The 20988-nt window shown below is 37.7% G+C and overlaps 1 protein-coding gene across 2 annotated transcripts in view; it reads right to left on the bottom strand.

Moving 5' to 3' along the window:
• The window catches only part of COX10 (cytochrome c oxidase assembly factor heme A:farnesyltransferase COX10), a gene marked incomplete at both ends in the record, with an annotated part of 120306 nt that overhangs the window by 89567 nt on the left and 9751 nt on the right, over positions 1–20988 (bottom strand). For both annotated transcript variants that reach the window (XM_084237437.1, XM_084237438.1), the window contains one exon: positions 572–696. In XM_084237437.1, the coding sequence (XP_084093563.1) occupies positions 572–696 (125 nt within the window). The remainder of the gene's footprint in view (positions 1–571; positions 697–20988) is intronic.

Below are 20988 nucleotides of genomic sequence, written 5' to 3'. Positions count from 1 at the left end.
GGAGAGGGGAGGAAAGATGCATTAAAAGTAAATGCTAATTAGTTTTGTTATAGATTTTGCTAATTTATCTTAAAAAGCTGGATATACTTGCTTAAAACACTATCTTGTATGGAGGAGAGCATTAAATGTAAACAAATTAATCCAAAAAAATAACAGCACACAGTAATAATAAGCTCAGGGGAATATAAGTGAAATAGGTAATAGTAGAAAGTTTGACAGGTCTAAAACACTAACATTTTTATTTTAATTTTTTATTGAAGTACACTGCATTAAAACATTTTATTTCAGGTATGCTCACTGATAAAGCACTTTCTAACCTAAGAAATCCTTATCATTTGGAAGAGATATTCTACTGCTCTCTGACTTGAACAACATATTTGAAAACTGTTCACCTCAAAAGAAAAGAAAAATTATATAACCAATAGACTTCCATAAGGCACACAACGTTAAAAGTTCACAGTACCTCTGCATCTATGTATGTGATTTTTGGCAAGTCTATAAAAATATGACAAGACCTTAGTTTAGGAAAAAGTAGCAATGCCATAATGTAGCTGAAAGGTAACAAACTGACCTGGTTGATGGAATTCGCAGCACAGGATGCAAGTCCTGTTCCAACAACAGTAAGTAGGAAACAGGGCCAGTCAAAATGTCCTGGAGCTAGTGCAAATCCAGCTGATGTGGTACTTACAACCAGAGCTGTAACATAGAAATAGAGCAGATATCTCATTACTAATGCACATTCCATATTGTAAAAGCCAAAAAATAAATCATTGCCCATTTTACCAACTGATTACATTAACAACATGAACTACCAGCCAATCTTTCACCAAAAAAAAAATCTGATTATAAAAATTATATGTGCTCCTTCTAGAAAATTGCTAATTTTCTCCTAACTCCATCATACTCAGAATTAAAAAAAACAAGGTGGATATACCAGATTTAGCTACATTCATTCAACAATTACTGAACACCAGTTTATAATCAGTACTGTGGTAGGCTTTAGGCTCTGTATGGAATAGAGGTCTATATGGTCCACTGTCTGGGAGATGACAGATAATATACGTTAATAACTAAAACACAAGAGAGCAAATGATAAGGGTTCCAACTCTGTGACAGACTCCATGAACCCGAGTGGACGGCTTGCCTGTAACAGATGATGGTCTTGGGGGCCAGAAGATGATTAGAGGAAAACCACATTGCCACCAGAGGAATAAAGGGAAGAGGTAAGTACAGATACAAAGCCATCTTTGCTGCCCCCTTTCTGTTAGTCCTGCTCCTTCTTTTCCTGGAACTTTACAGAATCTGATAGTACCAGAAAGTGTCTAAGAGTGATATGAACACAGGGCTGTAGAAATACAGTAAAAAAAGGATCACCGGGCCTCCCCTGGTGGTGCAGCGGTTGAGCGCTGGGCTGAGAAGCTGCCTGTGGCCTCTGCAGCACCGGTTCGATCCCCGGCCACCGGCGAGAGTCCCACATGGCGCAGCAGACCTCTCCTGCTGTGCCCACTGCTCCCCCAGCAGTGTATTTCGTCAGTCTGCCTGTTCCATTCTCTGCTCTGGCTCTGGTGAATTCTCTCACCCTCCCACGCTTCTGACTGTACCCAGTGCTTGTATAAATAAATAAATAAATCTTTAAAAAAAAACAAAAAAAGGAATCACCTTTGGTGGGTTAATTGGGTAGAACTTCAAGAAGATGGCCATTAAGATGGACCACTAAGAGGGCATAAGGAAAAGGGTAACACTGAAGGTGATAGGATATTTCAAGAACAGACACAGGGAGCAAGAAAGATCAGTATCAAGAGTCTAAAGCACCTATGACACCATCTGCCCAGATGTTTAACACAAACATTTAAGAAAAAATGTTTAGATTTAAGTAAAACAATAAATATACATTTACTTGTAATTAGATCTTTTTTTTTTTTTTTTTTTTATTGAGGAAACATTTGTTCACAACACTTTCAATGATCTAGGAGAACAGGTTCTCACTTCAGTGGCCCATGGTGGAGGTGCTCTGGTGAGGGCATGGTGTGGTAATGTACAGGGGAAGCATGTTTGAGTCTCTCCTTTCTCTCCCTATTCTACATCCCACTTGTTGCCATGGACTGTCTTTCTACCTTCCCAATGCATTTCATTTCTATTGCCACCATCTAGGCCTATGGCTCTCAACCGGCTGGTGGTTCTGTCCCTTACAGAACATTTAAAATGTATGGATTCTCCTGGGGGACAGACTCACTGTGTGAAAGAGAAGAAAGCTGTGTAGCTCTAAGTAGATAGAAGAGTAAGGTCCAGGAATGATGTGTGTCTGGATAAGGACTACAAGAAGACCAGCAGAAAATTAGGACCTAAGGTAAACAGGAGGCTAACTGGAAGCTACAGGTCACACAGAGTCAGGAGCAAAGCAGCTGGCTTAGGCGGGGAATGCTTCTAGGTTACTCTCCCTTACTTGGCTCTGGGTGCACAACTGGCTCTGGCCCCCATCCAGTAATATAAGTCATAACACAATGATTCCACGTGTCAGACAGCAGCAAACAACCACATGAAGCCAGGGTAGCAATCAAAGATTCTTATTTCAAAGAAAACATTCTTTTTTTTTTTTTTAAAGATTTATTTACTTATACAAGAACCAGGGTACAGGTCAGATGTACGGGAGGGTGAGAGGATTCACCAGAGACAGAACAGGTAGACTGACGAAATACACTGCTGAGGGGAGCAGCGGGCGAGACAGGAGAGGTCTGCTTCGCCATGTGGGATTCCTGACGGCCGGCCGGGTTCGAACCGGCATTGCAGAGGCTGCAGACAGCTTCATAGTGCAGTGCTCAACCGCCTGCACCAAAAGGGAGGCCCTCAAAGAAAACATTCTTGAAGAAACTTTTAGCTTTCCTATTTCTATAATAATGTACATCTCTCCCCACCAAAAAAAAAGAATTGCCACAGCAATCCCAGGCTTTGAAAATATTCATTGCAGATGCATACGAAGAGCTATTTTACCCATGTGCAACAGGAGGGAAAAGGCACCACACATAATATAGCATTTAGTCATATGGTCACACATTTCATAACTATCAAAAAAAGTGCCATTTTGAGGCGCAAACAACAAAACTCCTTTTAGAATACTCAAATAGTACCTTTCGTTGATTTTTTTTTAATTTTTTATAGCTATCACAGCACAAATTAAGAGACATTCTAAAATGATAGTCATCTTGTTTTGCACAACTCAGCAGCTCTCCAGACAATTAGACAACTCCTCATATATTTCCCTGTGTGCAGAGAAAAATCCTCAGCAGTTAACAAAATAAAGATTTGCCTTAGCTATGCCAAATACACAGGTCAACATTTTGTATTGTGCTTTTTTTTTTTAAAAGATTTATTTTTATTTATTTATGCATACAAGAACTGGGATGTAGGCCAGAGATGCAGGGGGTGAGAGCAGTCATCAGAGACAGAGTGGGGAGTAGAACAGGAGGATCTACTGAAATACACCGCTGAGTGGAACAGTAGGTGAGAAAGGAGAGGTCTGCTGTGTCATGTGGCTTATTAGCTCTCTGGCGGGGAATCAAACTCCCGCAGCAGTGGCTGGCGATAGCTTGATAGTTCCCTGCACTACCAGGGAGGCCCCAAGTGTATTGTGCTTTATAAACAAACCAAAAATAATTACCACTGTAGTGAAAAAGACAGTACCACAACCACTAAATTGTCAAAATTAAAATGCTACAGTGAGAAAATTCATTTTGCTGAAAAATCAAAAAAGGATATGTAAGTCAGATGAAATAAAAACTGTTAATTCAAAGGAGTATCTTGTTTTTTTTCTTTTTATTCACCTTTGAACTTGATTGAGTGATAAATAATCCAGAAAGCAAATCAAATTTTTGACTAACAGGTCAACTGATAAGTTGAGAACAGACAGAAATCAGTTTGCAAAAAACTGACAAAGGGGAAAAGGATGATTATTTTAGTAAGACATAACAATAACTAAATTTAAAAAATGGAAACACTGCCTAATTGAAAAGTGTATGAATTGTAAATAGCAATGCTCATAAAAAATGATAGGGGCTATTATTACAGAGGAAAAAATGCAAATTTGTAACACATTTCTAAAAAAGATCAAAAGCTAACAAAGAATGTATTTATACTTACTTCATCAATGTAATTAATTTAAAGAAAGAGAAAAGGCAGAGGATTGATAAATTGTACAAGTAAAATTGACCACAGCAATATTCTCATACAACACTGCCACAACTGTAATTAAACTTTTCATTGATTTCCTGGGATTCATTACATGGAATCATTTTGCAACACCAGGATCTCATTAAAAGTGAATGTAATATAGTCTTTCATTAATAACACTTGAAATTATATTTTATTTGGTAATCTCATATTCTGTCCCTTCACGAATAAACATAAAATCAATGTTGCCAACGAAGCATGACCCATCCAATACAGGCCTAGAGGCACTGAAATGCAGGCCCAAGGAAGACCCTGGGGACCCAAGAAGAGTAATATTACCACCCCAATGGAGCCTGACACACCCCTACCCCCATTCATGAGTGGGTGGCCAGCCAGTGAACTGCAAATTTCCCCCATAAAAAGAGCAATCTCTGAAGGTGCCTCATGATGGAGGCAGGCCTACAGGAGGCGCCAGCTCAGCACAAGTGCAGCTCCACTAGTCAGACTTGATCTAAGGCTGGCCAGAGACATTTTTCCAGGTCCCACCTTTAATATAATTCACCGAATTTGGTGTCTTGTCTGTCTGCCTTCTTCAGAAAGAAATTCTTACTTACAATCTCTAAAAAAGTATATATATATATATATATATATATATATATATATATATATTTTAAATTAGTCACAAGTAGGCATGTCTGTCTGGCCTGGAGGAAAGAAAACATCCTTGATGTGAACTACCTATGAAGGGACAGTTGGTAAAGAACTACAGGCGGCCTTTAGGATCAAAGAGCAGGTAGCTGGTATCTGTAAGGAAAATAGAGCCTTAGTCCCAGAAGCAAAGAATTGAATTCTGCCAATGACTAGGCTGCCTGGAAGATGACCATGAGATGCAAAGGAGAAGCACAGCCTCAACCAACACCTTGTCTTCCATCTAGTGAAGCCAACAGAGAATTCAACCAGTCGCTGCCTGGACTTCTGACCTGGAGCAACTGCACTAGTAATGCTCTGTTCTTTTATACTTATAAATTAGTGTTAACTTATCTTGCAGTAAGAAAAAACTAATGTAAATTGTAACAAAGGTGGCAATTAGGAAAGACTAGTCTATCAAGAAGCCAGAGGCCTAACTGGAATTGAGGAAAATACACACAGGGAATCATGCTGCAGTGACAGGTGGGAAGTGATGAGAGCTTGGGAAGGATGGCAACAGAGCAGAGGTATAGAGAAGTGTTTTGAAGGTGGTTGCACAGGCCTTCATTATGGAATAAATCAAAGTGATTACAGCAAAGGAGCTAAATATAATTAAGTAACTCAAAGAATAAGAAAATCTTAAAAGGCCAAAGGAAACTCAGGGGTAAGTATTTCAATCTCTCTTTTAATGTAAGGATCCCTTCTACAACATTTTAGATGGATGCTACCTCTGAATCTGGGAACAGGAGATTATTCTTCCCTGAACAATCCTTTCTATAGAAAAGAGCTCTGGGTGCCAGAGAGGTCCCTCTCAAACCAAGCCAAACAGACTTTCTTCAAATGCCTACTTATGGACATGGTTTCTGTCTTCTGGAATAACACTGAGTTAGCTTTCTCTCTCTCAGCACAAGACTTCAATCAAGTAAGTGCAACTATCCCACACCTCGGCTTTTCCAAGGTAGGTGTCCCTTCCACTCTTGATTTCCACACCTGTCCACTATGAATGACACTGTCTAGAGACATACTAGTTTTTCACTATGACAAAACACTTAGTAAGATGTCTGGCAAATAATAAGGGCTTAATAAGGTACTGTTGATTATTACTAAAATACTTCTAGATACTTCTCCAACCAGTAAGATTAGAGTTAACATCTCAAAGCAGTGCCTAAAGGGAGTTTGAGAAATAAAACATTAACTACAAACTCCATGGATCTGTCTAATAATCTAAGCTACCTATGGGTTAAGTAACTTTGGAGTGACGAGATCAGTCCTTTAATAGGTGGACAATAATGATTAAAAACAAAACTTACATTTGTGAAACCCTTTCCAAAGTCAGTGTTCTACATTAATTTAAATATCAGAACCACTAGAAACAAAGTAGGGAAGGTATCATGGGAAGAAAATATGAAAACTTTCACTTACATTTGCTTTTTCTCTTGTTTGAAACACATATTGCATGACTTAAAATGAGCGTAGTACATTGGTATAATACATGGATTTTATCTTCAAATAACTATGTACTTGGTATTATATATGACATTTATATACAATAGGATTAATAATATAAATACACATCTGTGCATTTAAAACTTTTTTACTGATAAAGTACATGACTAACAAACTTTGTAGAACCCTGATCTAAAATAAACTGTAAGGCAAGCAGTGGTAGGTATTAACATCTGCTTTTATATAGAGAAGTCCACATACAAATCAGTGCTAGTGAACTCAATCCAGGGTCTAACTCACCAGAGTTATATGGTTTATGCACAACCTTTAGCTTTCAGCTTTATAGGATATTCTTTAACAAGTACTCCAAAGACTCATTTTCAAGGAAGACACACACACACACACACACACACACACACACACACACACACTTAGCTGATTACAAAATCAAAGACCAGGCCAGTAAAGCTTTAAAAACATGTCTCCTGCATAGAACCAAGGATAATGTTTCTTATACCACAGATTTTATGAGGAATTGCAATGGGTCACAGAGGAGGGCATCCCTATATTGAGGGCAGAAGGAAGGAGTCCCCCCTGTACACTGCAGCTTCTGCAACAGAAGGGGCTCTGTCACCCATAGATTGAGTCTTTTACAGCATTTGAACCACTAGAAAGGTTTTGCATTTTCCAATAGGGAGAGGTATTCTTGGAAAAGTAGCTTTATCATGAATGACTGTTATTTTTAAGGTCCCAAACTTTGAGAACTATGGTCTCTGAGACTAGGCATAATGAACACACTTTATTTCCTTTTTGAGAAAATCAATTAAAAAGAACTATAAAGATTATATCAAAAACTGGTCATCTACATCATTCTTTTATCTCTCCTTTAATGCCTCATTATTTTTGAGCACTGGCCCTAGAAGAATTGCATGAAAAACAAAACTCCAATAAATCAATTTGGATAATTACCAACTCTGATAAGAGATTTGGGAAAAAGATTAAAACCACTGGCTAAATGAGAGTTGGAGAGTCTCTATAGATTTCAAATTATCCTTGTGATCTATTATATCTCATTATCTTTGAGAGTGGACACTATCCAATACTATAATCCAAATCCTACAAACTGAGATGTATACTCTTTAAAGCTCTTTTATATACAAAGAACATAAATGATGGACAGAGAACTGGCAGTTAATGAATTTGTACGTGGTTTTGTTTATGTGTGTGTTCAAGCAACGGAATAAGTTTCTGTTAGTAGAGCTCAATGTCCAAAATTATAGAACTTAATTACGAGGCAGAAATTAGGTCTTTTTCTGATTTTCAAATGAGCATGTGTTTTTACTAAATAGTTGTACTTAAGATTTCCTTCTCTCTCTCTATTTCTATTAACACCTTAAGCTTCAAATGGTTCAATTTCTAATTTAAGTAAGTTTTTTAGGCTTCACAGCTTGGCAGTGTTCTGTGAACCTCCTGACACAATATCACACCGAGACATATATCAAAGAAGGTGGTAATTCTTATGCTTATTGTTAAGTTCAGAAGAAAAGTCAATTGATGAGAGACAGGGTGCTTTTTTCTCAACCACATTAAAGGATATCAATCAGGGGTAACTGATTACAAACCATAACCACTTCTGTTTAAAAGATAAAGAGTTTTCATAGAGACTTTTAATAACACAGCTGCAAAACTAAAACCTAATGGGGCCTTCCTGATTTTTTCTTCTCTTTTTTTCCATACACTTAGTGACCAAAGTTGGTGAGAAAAATCCTAGAATCAAATTAAAATTTATAACTTCAAATTTACTAACCAATATTGTTACTAAAATGAAACATTTAAGTGTGTATGGTCCTCAAGGTCATCCACCAGGAGCATATGGCTTCCATTTACAGTTGGCGTTAAGAAAAGGGAAATGAAGAATCTATCAGGTTTGTTTAAGTAAATGCATAAATAAAAGTTGTCTATATCTAATTATGGAACACTGAGTGAGATACTACAATTATTCTTCCAATTACAGTTTTTCCTTGAAGTAGCTAGGCTTTTCCACTTTGCTTTTTCCCTTTCAATCAAGAAAACTTTCTTCTAGATTCACTAAATAACCAATACTTTAAAACCTATGCAATTAACTAAAAATTTTCCCATAAGACTAATGCCCATCAAACTTTTAAGAAACAGAGACACCTTTTTTTTTTTGAAAAATTAGTTTGGCAAGAAGGAATTATTAGTTGAGCAGTTTTCACTAACATAACCAAGTTTTTCTCACTTTCATAAAAGAATTTTAAGTGACATTATCCAGAGAGCAGATTATTTTATATGATACAATTTAAAAATAATAAAGAATTGGGCCTCCTCTGGTGGCGCAGCGGTTGAGCGCTGGGCTGCAAGGCTGCCTGCAGCCTCTGCAGCACTGGTTCGTTCCCCCGCTGCTGGCAAGGGTCCCACCAAATAAATAAATAAATAAATAAATAAATAAATAAATAAATAAATAAATAAAAATAATAAAGAATTAAGATTAAGTGTTGATTTAAAGTATTGCTCTGATTTTGGCAGTCTTGAGTATTAATTTACATTTGACTATTTTATACCACATCTGTGATAGTTCTGTAAAATGGACCTATTCATTTAGCCTATGTATCTAGAATTAAAATATAATGCATCAGGGCCTCCCCGGTGGCGCAGTGGTTGAGCGCTGGGTTGCGAAGCTGCCCGCAGCCTCTGCAGTGCCTGTTCGATCCCCGGGAGCAGCCACCGGAGGAGGGTCCCACATGGCGCACAGACCTCTCCTGCCGCCCGCTGCTCCCCTCAGCAGTGTACTTCGGTCCTTCTGTAAGAGGGTGGTCCCCAGGAAAGGGGGAGGTTCCCTGCCCCACCCAAGGGAGGGTGGAGCTGAGCAGGAAGAGAAGAAGCTGAAGAAGAGACTGAGGAAGGAAGGAGCAGGATGGAGCCAGAAGGAGACCTGGAGGAGGCGCATGGAGCCTAGAGACACGTAAAGAAACTGTGCTTGTCTTTTGGTCGTGGACTGGGTGACACAGATGTGGGTGAGACCCGTGGGGAGGTGACAATGGCAGCTTTTATCTTGATGTTGATTTTGTTCTTTTCCTTCCGGGCTTGTCCGGTTGTTTGTGACCCTTTTCTGTGGGTCCCTACTGGAAGATGCTTTAGACTTGTAGCAGGCTTTGGGGCCTTGTTCTGGGCCGATCCCATATGGATGGAGTTTTACCCACAAGGGGACGGGTAACTTTGGGTGCTTCATTTAGAAACTAGACTCTTTGCCTTACCTGTATTGTTTCCTAGTTTTATTAAAGTTCCTTCCCATTAAAGTCTCATGTGTTTTGTGTTGATGCGGTGGATGGCAGAACCCATTTAGAATAGGCAGGTTTGCGGGCTTTGGGCTGCCCCTCTCCCTGTCCTATAACACTTCTGCCTGCTCTGCTCCTGACTCTGGCTCTGGTGAATTCTCTCACCTTTCCGTGCCTCTGACTGTACCCAGTGCTTGTATAAATAAATAAAAATAAATCTTTTAAAATATATATATATATAATGCATCATTACAATGTTGGCTATGTCATTATTATAGACACTGACAAACTTTCTAACAAGAAAAATCTTCTAGAAATATTTTTTAGATGACCAACAACTAGATTTCCTTAGTACTATTGCTGTCCCTTTAAATAAAACTGATAATAATCATTTGCCAACCCTAACAGATGACTAACAACATTTATGTTCACTTATCATCAGAAATTATCATCTCTTAGCTGGGGACTCTACCAATTAGAACAAAGCAATGTTAGGTCTTTAAGGATCCCTTGGAGCTTCAAGGGATACAGCTTTCACAAATTCAGTGAACTTTTAGAGAAACATAGTAGGTCTATTTCAAGCCTAATGGTTATGCTGAGTACAAAATAAAATAGTAGATTAAAAACTTCAAGACACAATGATAGCAGTTGAAAGTTGCATTGTAAAAAGCAGACAGAGAAATTGCAAAGCACAGCAGCCTAAGGTCAGTCACCCTGTTCAGGTACAATATTTTTCAGTCAACACTACGTATTCAACTACTACAGTCCAGTAAGAGAACTGAGTATTTTTAATTATAAGGCCAAGCTGTTCAAAATTCTACAGAAGCCAGCAAGTGTTTATTATACTCTTTTTTTTTTTCCTGCTGAGCTATTTTTTCCAGAACCCATCACGTGCAAGGCATGAGCTGGGCAAGGGAACACAACAAACAACGTAGACATGATCGCTGTCCTCTAGGCGCTCACACACTAGTGAAGATGCAGAGGCGACAACAGGCATTACAGACAATGTGGTATCACTTCAGTAGTTCACGTCAAGGATGGGGTGAAGACTACAGATGGGCTTCCTAGTCTTCCCAAACTGATGCCAAAGTTGAAGATCAAAGGATAAGTAGGAGTTAGCTTGGTGAATAGGGAGGAGAGCGAGGTGTTAAGTGTTGGAGCTGGCAAGCACAGAGATCACAGGGTGAGAGTGCTCCAGACTAATGTGCACTACAGACAAAAACCACAAAGTGTAAATCCACATAAAAATGCACCCGATACTTCTAAAAATAAAACACTGTTATGATAGTACTCCTCTTTCCATTCTTAACCTTCAAATTCACTATCCCCTCTTATAAAAAAATAAAGCTAATATCTCAGTTAAAACTTCATTATTTTAAAAGGTTTCCCAAAATAAACACCTGAGCAAAAACCCATTTTTAGGATGCATAGAGATAACACTGTAGCATGCTTTTAAAATTCATCTCTGTATGTGTTTCAATTCTTAATTTTAATAAATGAGATGCTACCATAGTTTGCTTTGAACTGGAAACCAAGCCCTTGATTATACCCCCAAAATGATAATTAGGCACCTAGGCAAGTCTGACCTGCAGGGTTGAAAAGCATTTAGTCCCTTCTCACGATTCAGACAACACACACATCCTCCACAGAGGAAGATCCGCTTGCACTTGCAGAATGTAAGAGGACTCTGCACCTTGATGGAGCCTTCACTGGTAGGAGAAGGAAAGGCAGAAACAAGTCAAAGGGAGAAAAGTCAATGACACATGAGAATTCAGATAAATCTGGTTAGCAAGAAGTTGTGGAGTTCTCACTTGCTGAGAACTCAACCTGTATTTTTGTTTGAAATAGGAAACAAGGTAGTTCACAGAGAGTGTGAGGAGGGTGTGGGGAGAGGGTGTTGAATGAGTTCTCTAGATAACAAGAGTTTCTCTAAGTATGTCCTGGAGACCATCTGAATCAGGTCCACCTGTGAAAATAAGATTCCTGGGCCCATTCTAGACCTAAGTGATGGAGTTTATGGACAGGAATCCTAGAAATCTGCATTATAATAAGAACCCCAAATACCTCAGATGGCAAATGAAGTTTTAGAACCACAAAAGATAGTCAAGGTATCTAGGCTGGTGTTAGGATTTGGTGTAAAGAAGAAAATGAAACAAGATGCCAGAGTCCTCCATGACTGCTGGCATGCAACAAAGAATGAAAGGGAGGCAAGTTTCACAAGGGCTTGCTTCCTTGCTTAGCTAAGTTTCACCATCAGGCCAAACTTTACAGTGCAGGTGCAAACTTGGGTATGTTGGCTTTCCTCTGTTGACAGTATAGTACCGACTATTCCCTAACACAAACTAGGAGTGTCCAAATGCGTGTATGATTGCCAAGAGGATAGGAAAAAAAACACTGCTGACAGACAGATCAGTCCACATCTACACCACTATTGGAAAAGCAAATGTCAAGTTGGCAAACCAGTCTCCACTTAAAGATACTACAGATGAAACACACATGTGAGGTGGTAGTTCCAGAGCAGACTGAGGGGTGCAAGTGTTATTTTTTTTTTTTGAAAAGCGGGTGGTAGAGGGTGGGAAACCTCACATCCTCTTTCTGGAAGACGTACTGCATAAGAAGACAGCCTAGGGGACATTGTGAGGACATGGAGAAGTTGGCCACAGACAGCGTTGACAAGGTTGGATTTTAGATGCTTTGGCTTTTAAAATGACAGAGGTGAGAATTACACTCTTTTTTTACAACCTGTCCTGTAGCTAGAGGTAGCCATGATGTACAGTCACAACCAGTGACATACAGAGAAGCTCCTTTTCAAGTAAAACGGCAAAGTCTCATAAGGAGGCCTTTCCCCTTCACTCCTCCTGCCGGGAAGACATCGTGAAGGGAGAATGGCAGTCACCTGGTGGTCTTAAGACAAGAGCCACAAGCGACTCATGACAGAGCAAAAAGGACCAGGTGTGTTGACAACAATCCTGAGCATCAGCTCTAGGGTCCTAATTTCAGACTCCTTGATACGAGGAGGACAATAACTCCTTTATTTAAGTCATGTTTTTCAAGCTCTTAAATACATGCAGCTGAGTCCATTCTCAACTCATAGTTTTTCTCTCCTTTAAAGTTACCAATATTCTTTGAGAATGATTATCATTCTTAGAAATTTACCTTTACAGTCCACTAGTATCTACCTTAGCATCTCATAATGAGTTCCGTTAAAACCAAATTAAATTTAAAATAATCTTCAGAAAACAGAATAACCTAGATAAACATACTGTTCATCTAAGTGAGAATAGTAGCTAAAGAATCTACATGACCCACCCCTACCAGAAAACAACTAAAATGAAAATCAGACAAAAATCTGCATCAGCAATAAATTAGGTAAGGAGGATACTAAAACCCCCAAGAAATGTTTGCTAAATCCAGTATAGATGAGACTAAATTGAAGACAGTTGCTAAAGCTGACTTATTATTTTCATTATTTAAATAGCAAAAAACCAGACTACCTAAATATCAACTAATAAGGAAACGGATAAATATGGAAATAAAGGCTTTCTGACAGTACCTGTCATTCCTTCCTGATATGGTGAGGTAAGGAGCAATGGCCAGGGATGTCCATGGGTGAGATGGGCCCACTCTATGAAAAGTCTCTTTACCAGCACAGTGGGAATATTTACAGGAAGCTGCATCACATTAGAAGGGGGAAAAAGCAGTCACACCAAAAAGCAAGCAGGGCCTCCCTCACCTTGACATAATTCTCACTGAGACAAGGCAGGAAGTTTCTGAATACCTTTATCCAGAAAAGTAAGTCACCCACTAACACTACCTCTGATCCTTCCAAAGCAGCAGGCAGTAGCAGCAGAGAAGAGGCTGGGTACAGACATGCTAAGAGAGAAACTGACTACACTAAAGTCCCGGTTTGCACAGCAGGACACTGTGGTTTCAAAAACATGTTGAAAAACCCGTTTAGAGAAAAAGTTCCCTTGCTGGTAGCTCCTTCCACATCTCCATGCCACAGGAATGTTATGCCACTAATATAAACTGACAGCTTCCATCTTCTAGTTTAAAATACAAGAGGATAATTCAGTAACCACATTAAATTATTAAGTGGTTAAGAAAAATCCAACCATGTGACAAGTACCTACTATGTGTCAGGCAGGATTCCAGGCATGGAGGACACAACAACGCAAAAAGACAGAATATTATCCTCCTAAAGCTGACATGCTTTTGGGGATAGAAGTACTATCTTTATTCAGGAATGGATAAATAGGAAGAGAGCTAAAATGTTTTAATGTAAGAGTTATAAAAAAGATTCTACAACATATAAGTAAGTAGCATGGAAGAAAAAGATTGAATGTATTTGAATCTATTTAAGAAAGAGATGCACCACAGAACTACTAAACTATCAGCTCCTCATAAAGAGTAAGACCTATGAGGCAGGTACTGTGCCAGCCGCCCTCACACATTCTATCTATGCCACTTGGATGGGTACACCTGGGACACAACAGGGACTGAATGAATACCAAGTGAACAGCAGGAAAAAACAAAACCATGAAGCAGGTAAGTAAGGTCAAGAAAAGTATACAGAAACAGACTGCCAAGGCAGAATATTAAGTCATGAGAAATACTAAAAAAGTAAGCAGCATAAAATTAAATCAGGGCTGTACATAGCACATATCAGTGGGTCCTCCAGAAATGAAGCAAAAAGTTAAGTGATAAAGGCAGGAGAAAAGAGTATAATGGAAAACAAAATGATTTGTATAAATATGAAGAAGTAGATAAGCTGACTATTATTTGATTGACTACCACAAAATTTCAAGAACTGACTGAAAAATTCTCTAAAATATCCCAAAATAAGTTTATCAGTAAAGGTATAGTCTACTTAAAGAAAACTATAAAATCTGAGAGGCAGAAAAGACCTGGATAAACAAAGATGATGTAAAGTTATAAAAATCTCATTGCATCCCAAATTAAATTGTAAACATACCAAAATTCCAATTGCAATACTAACAGAATTGTTTCTTTGGGGTTAGAGACTTATTAAAAATTGAGTATATCTCTACCTTAAATTATCAACCAACATATATCTCCTACAAATGAAAAATTCCAATGTAAAATTACAAAAACATATGTTTAAAATTGTAGACAATATTTATAAAACCTTCATATGGGAAAGTCTAAGCATGATGTAAAAAAGAGAAAACACAAGGAAAAATATCGATAGATTTGATTCCACAAACAAAATGTTTACACATAAAAATAATACCAAATGAAAACAAGAAGCTAACAACATTTAAGGTTAAGACATTAACAACAGGAGTAAGAGAGAGAGAGAGAGAGGGGGTGTGTGTGTGTGTGTGTGTGTGTTAAATCTTCACACATTGGAACTGTAACAATAAAGATTAACACTCAAGAGAAGAAAGGACAAAAGACAAACAGACATTCGCAAACAAAATAAAAACCATCCATCAACCTGTGGAAAATATGAAACCTCATCAGCAGTTTTAAATAGAGATTTTAAAACTCAAGTGACATTTTCACCCATCAAATGGGTAGAGTTAGTTAGAAACTTACTATTTTCTAGAATTCATTGATGAAAGTTTGGTGAGATGGTTAATCCAGAAGAAACATAAATAGGTAAAACCTTTCTTGAGAGCTATTTGTCAGTGAAAAATAAAAACTTTACGAGCATGCACACCCTTTGACATAGCAAAGTCATATCTATGCACTTACCCTGGTAAAATCATCACAGATTTAACTGAAAGAAACTCGATATAACTGAAAACAATCTAGAGAATATTAAATAATCATGGTACAACTATGCAGTGGTATGCTACATATCTATTAAAACCAAAGGTGCTAAAGATCTAACTTTCAGAAACAAATGTGTATAAGAATATGTACCATTATATTAAAAAGCAATCTTTAAAAAGGAGGTAGTTTTAATTATATTGATAATAAAGCAAGTTTATGATTGATTACATAGGGAGAAAGCAAACAGATGAACAAAATATATACTATGATACCATTTTATAAACAAACACAACAAAAACTACATATGTGCACCAATACAATATAATCAATAAAATATAATAAGCTTTTTTGATCCTTTATGCTAGCTTCAATACAAAATTACTTATCTGCATATCTCATAAAATCTTCACCACAATTTGATGAAGTAGGATTATCATTACTTTACAGATAAAGAAACTGAGGCTTGGAGATTTAAAAGAGAAATTTAACCATCATCACAAAGTCAACAAATCGTAGACCAGAGACTTTAAACCTGTCAGTATACACCAGGGGTGTGCTATTCACATCACAACACAAAAAATGGCTACAAAAAAGGGTGTGCAAAAAGTGGTTACTGCACACACTAGAAGGGAATTGTTCTGTACTATTATGTGCTTTGTCTTAAAAAAATACCACTTTAATTTTTTTTTTAAGTCATCAAAACCAGGCTAAATATATTGACACAAAAGGATATACACAAAATAATAATTTTTTAAGAACGGCAGACAGCACTTACATTATAATCTTACATTTGTTTAAAAGGAAATACATGTGAATGAAATATATAGAAAAAAATTCTAGAAGATGTTGAAATCATCAAAATGGTTATTATTTCAAGAGGGTAGGATTATAGGGGAATTCTAGACTCATTTTTGCTTATCTGCATTTTTTATTGTTTTCTAAAAGTAAACAAAATGGCACTTAACATTTGATAAGCATAATTAAGGTAACTATTTCAAAATATGAATTAAAATTCAAAAAGTTATACTTCTACTCAATACCTTTTAGAAAATATAATGTATTAATCTTAGAATACAGAAAATGTATTCATTCTACAATGCAGAAAATCCCTTATACAGTATCTGATAATTGAAGATTAGAGTAAGCTGACTTTTAAAATCTATACAAGCAATCTAACGTAAATTTGTATCCTCCATTCCTTTTATTTTTCTGTTAATAAAAAGCAGCATTTTAGATTTCAGGGGGAAAGAAATCTTTACATGATAGACTGTAGTTTATATCAGTTCCATCAACAGCATAATCTATTGGTTCCAATAAACAATCTATTTTAGTGTTCTGGTCTCAGAAAATGTGTTGCAGCTTTTCAGCACAGATGTTATTCAGGAAAAAATTTCTGCTTTTTATTGACCTATATTAAGTATAAACTCAGTTGAGTCACCAAAGACTCTTGTGATCCTAATCCAAATAAAATTTCTTCACCCCAGTGTGGTCCTTGCAACAAACTCCAAAAACATATTGTAAATAGTTCAGTTGGCAAGAGAAGTTCAAGGGAGACAAATTATTACTTCTTTATAAACTCAGTCTTACTTCCTTTCATGGAACAAAAAAAAACTTTAAATAGCATTAGCACCAGCAACAGTTTGGCCCAGATCCTGACACAAATGCTAAGGTATCAGGCTGCTGCTACCCCACTATCCTGCAAATGAAATATAAGTACAATCACTATATGGCCTTTCACTTATCCTACAGTTAATTATCCTCTGCATATTATAGCTATAAAGTAAAGGAGGCAAAGAAAGACTAGTTCTATAAAAGTGATCGCTGACTCCCAGATATTTCTGCCCCTGCTATCATTACCTATAAATGAATTGCCCAAGATGTTAAGAGTCTGAAAGAAATCAATTGATAGATACCAGGGATTTTCTTAAAGAAAAAAATCCTGCTGACTCCAAGATGTGTGAATTCAAGTAATAAACTAAAAAGGGAGGTAAAAGGTCAAATAAAAGGGTAGGGGTCAACCAAAGGGTGCTGCCTCTTTAAAGGGAGTAGCAGAAGAAAATGACTTTAATTCAATTAGCTCATCCAGAAACCTAGGGCAGGGAATATATAAAGTGATACAGGGGAAATTCACTGCCCCCAGACTTTCCATCTATGACTGCAGGATAATGCATCTTGCTTTTCCATACCTCTCTTGTGTGGTCCAGATCTGGCCCAGCTGGCTTTTCCTGCTGCCAGTGGTAGCCAGGCTGCTCTGCTCTCACTGGTGAGTTCTCCCCACAACCAGCCAGACCACTGAGCCTGGGACCAGCACGCTGCCTGTGCAGCACCTACTTAACTCTGTGAAAGGGTGGTCCAGGACCACCTGCGTAAGATCATCTGGTATGCTTGTGAAAACTACAGATCTTGCAGTCCTTGTCCTAGGCCGACAGGATCTAAATCCCTGGCGACAGAGGCCAGGAAGTGCTGTAAAACACACACGTTGCATAGCCCACTGACACGTGGGAACCAATGAGCTGATGCACACTATACAACAGTTTGTACTATCAAATGGGTAATTTAATCGCTGCTTTAGATTTCAGACACCATGTTTTAAATACCAACCCTGCATCTGGAAAGCCTATTCACATATACAAGACAAGGTATGTAAAAGGGAAACAATTGCACAGTCACTTTGAATGCAGGAATGGAAGATGTACCCCCACCCAAAAAAACTGATCCTAAATTATCATATTTTCCCCTCTGTTCCTAAAGAATGAGCATTATAAGAACAAACTTTAAGAAATTATTTCAAATTATTTAAATGTAGCTCATTTAGGACTCTAAGAGGAAGAAACATTAATTTTTATTTCCTGATTTAATAGTCAACAATGACTTCCTAATTGCCAGATAAACCCTTTGTAGTCAGGCAGATGAGCACTTAACAATGTCCTTAGCAGACCTACTCTAACTCCCAGCAGACCTAGCACTTAACAGTACTGATCACTTCCTCCATGAACCAAGTCTTCTCTGGTTTCTTTTTGTTCTTCTTCACCACTATTTTCCTTGTAGGCTCTATTATATACTTTACCCAATCTTTAAAGATTAATGTGCACCATAGTTCTGTCCTGGAACTTCTGCGTTGGATACTCTACATGCTGACTGTTGGCAACCTTATTTGCTACTGCGACTACAAGGTCAACTCCACCCTGAAGACGTCTCCTTCTTCCAGCCCATGCTCTATCTGAGCACTTGTCCTTCACAGTCAACGGCCCACTGGATGTCTCCACTAGCTACGCCTGTAGCAACTGAAATTCCATGTGCCCCAAAACTTGTTTCTTTCTTCAGCATCCATATTCTTAAGACTTATCACCACCATTCTGTACCCAAAAAGCAGGAAGTTTTTCTAGGGCAGTGGGCAGCCTGAAATGTCTGAGGGGGTGTCCCAGTTAACAAATTTATTCTTTACTTAAGAAACAAGTATATAACTCTTGACATAGTCACTTCTATTCAGTTATTCTTTTAATCTTCAGAACAACCCTATTATTTTATTATTACCCTGAGTATACAGAATAGTAAACTGAGGCACAGATTATGGAACTTGCTCAAGGCCAATCTGTTTCTTCAATGTGAGCAGTCCAGCCCAGCAGTCACTACATGATGCTCCATCTCAGAGGCTGGGTTGGGTGGTAGGACTACAAGGGGCATACAGTCTAGAAAACTAGAGAATACTTGCTTCAATTAAAGGGAGTCAAAGTGCAATTTCACATCAGAAATCTTTTATGCCTCCCAGCATTCTACCATACCCTCCTAAGGTTCTGTTCATTCTATTTCCTTAGTGTTTCTCGATCTTTCTCCCCTTTTATCCTTCCCTACCAAAACCTTAATTCAGACCGGGGTCATTTTGCAATTGATGACCATTGATTTGTCTACATCATTCTTGCCTCTTACTGGTCCAAGCTCTTTAGTCTGGGTTAGCAAACTTTTTTGGAAAGGACCAGATAGAAAATTTCAGGCTCTCTAAGTCATAATATAGCTGCAATTACTCAGCTCTGCTGATACAACATGTTATCAGCACAGAAAAGCAGCTGTGTTACAACAAAACTTTATCTATAAAAACAGATGCCCTGTGCTCAATACCATTACTACAACAATTTTGTTAACCAATCCTACTCCTAACACTGACATACATCCCAGATAGTCCCTAAATCTTAGAGAATATAGGAGAAATATAAAAGTACCAGAAAAAAATATGAGTGAACGCTTTCAGAACCACCAGGTGGTAAAAATCTTTCCAAGCATAAGAGAGAACTAATAAATTTGAATACATAAAAGATAAAAATCTCAGTGGGTATGGAAAAATGAAACAACAAAACATTACAAATTAAACATCATAAAGTGAAAAGAAAAAATATTTTGACACATATGACAGATGAAATGCTAATTTTACTTACAAAGGCTCTAAAATTTCACTAAGAAATGACTGAAGATATGAGGTAAGTAATAGAGAAAAATAGCAATGATCAAAATAGAAAAAAAAAGATGTTAAATCTCACCACAACTTAAAAAATGAAAACTAACGCACACAGAAATCTTTTCCAATTATCCAACAGGAAAATTTGGTAAAGATTTCACAATCACAGAATACAGAGGGAGTCAGATTCTGACTTGCTCTTAGAGGCAGTGTAAATTAAACTATCCCTTTTAAGGAAGCAACTAGTTAATCTATCAAAATTGAAAGGTTTAAAGCTAGCAATTACATTTCTAAACACTTATTCCATGACTCATAAGTATGCAAAGACATGTACATGAAGGTTAACCACAAAATTGCCTTTAATAGCAAAAAAAACTGGGGCCTCCCCTGGTGGCGCCTTCACAGGCGATTGAGCGCAGCACTGTGAAACTGTCCGCAGCCTCTGCAGCGCTGGTTCGATCCTGGCCAGGTGGCGAGGGTCCCACATAGTGCTGCAGACCTCTCCCACTGCTCCCCTCAGCAGTGTATTTCGTCAGTCTGCCTGTTCTTTCCCTGCTCTGTCTCAGGTGAATCCTCTCACTCTCCTGCACATCTGGCCTGTACCCTGGGTCTTGTATAAACAAATAAATCTTCAAAAAAAAAAAAAAAAGCAAAAAAACTGGAAACACCGTATATGTTCACCTGTAGAAAATTAGTTAAGAATAGCAGTTGCATATAATGAAATAGTATGCAGTGAAGTAAATATTGTCAGCAAAGCTACACTGTTAAGAGTATGGCAAGTTGCAGAAATGTGTGTTTACATATAATGATTCTATTTCTATTAAAATGAATAGCCATATCTATATCTGCTTATCTATTACATATAGAAAGCTACATTTCAAGCAAGGCTTTTAACTAGAACAGAAAGAATGAGTACTTTCTCAGTTTACAATATATGCTTCTGTATTAATTGAATTTTCTTACATTAAGTTTAAAATAACTTAGTAGTAATTAAAAGTGTTTTAAGAGATATTAAAACAAAACACAAACCGTGTTCTTCCAAAGAACTTCCCATCACTTTTGGCCGTAGGATATAATAATGAAATCCTTTTAGCATAATATACATGCCAATATGGTAATGTAGTTCTACCCAGCTCTTCAGCCTCAGTAATGGACTCTCCTAGGTACACATATTGTGTTAACCATAGCATACTGCAGTGTCCT

The sequence above is a fragment of the Talpa europaea genome, assembly GCF_964194135.1.
Source record: "Talpa europaea genome assembly, chromosome: 7".
Lineage (NCBI taxonomy): Eukaryota > Metazoa > Chordata > Mammalia > Eulipotyphla > Talpidae > Talpa > Talpa europaea.
This window is presented reverse-complemented; position numbering and strand designations above follow the sequence as displayed.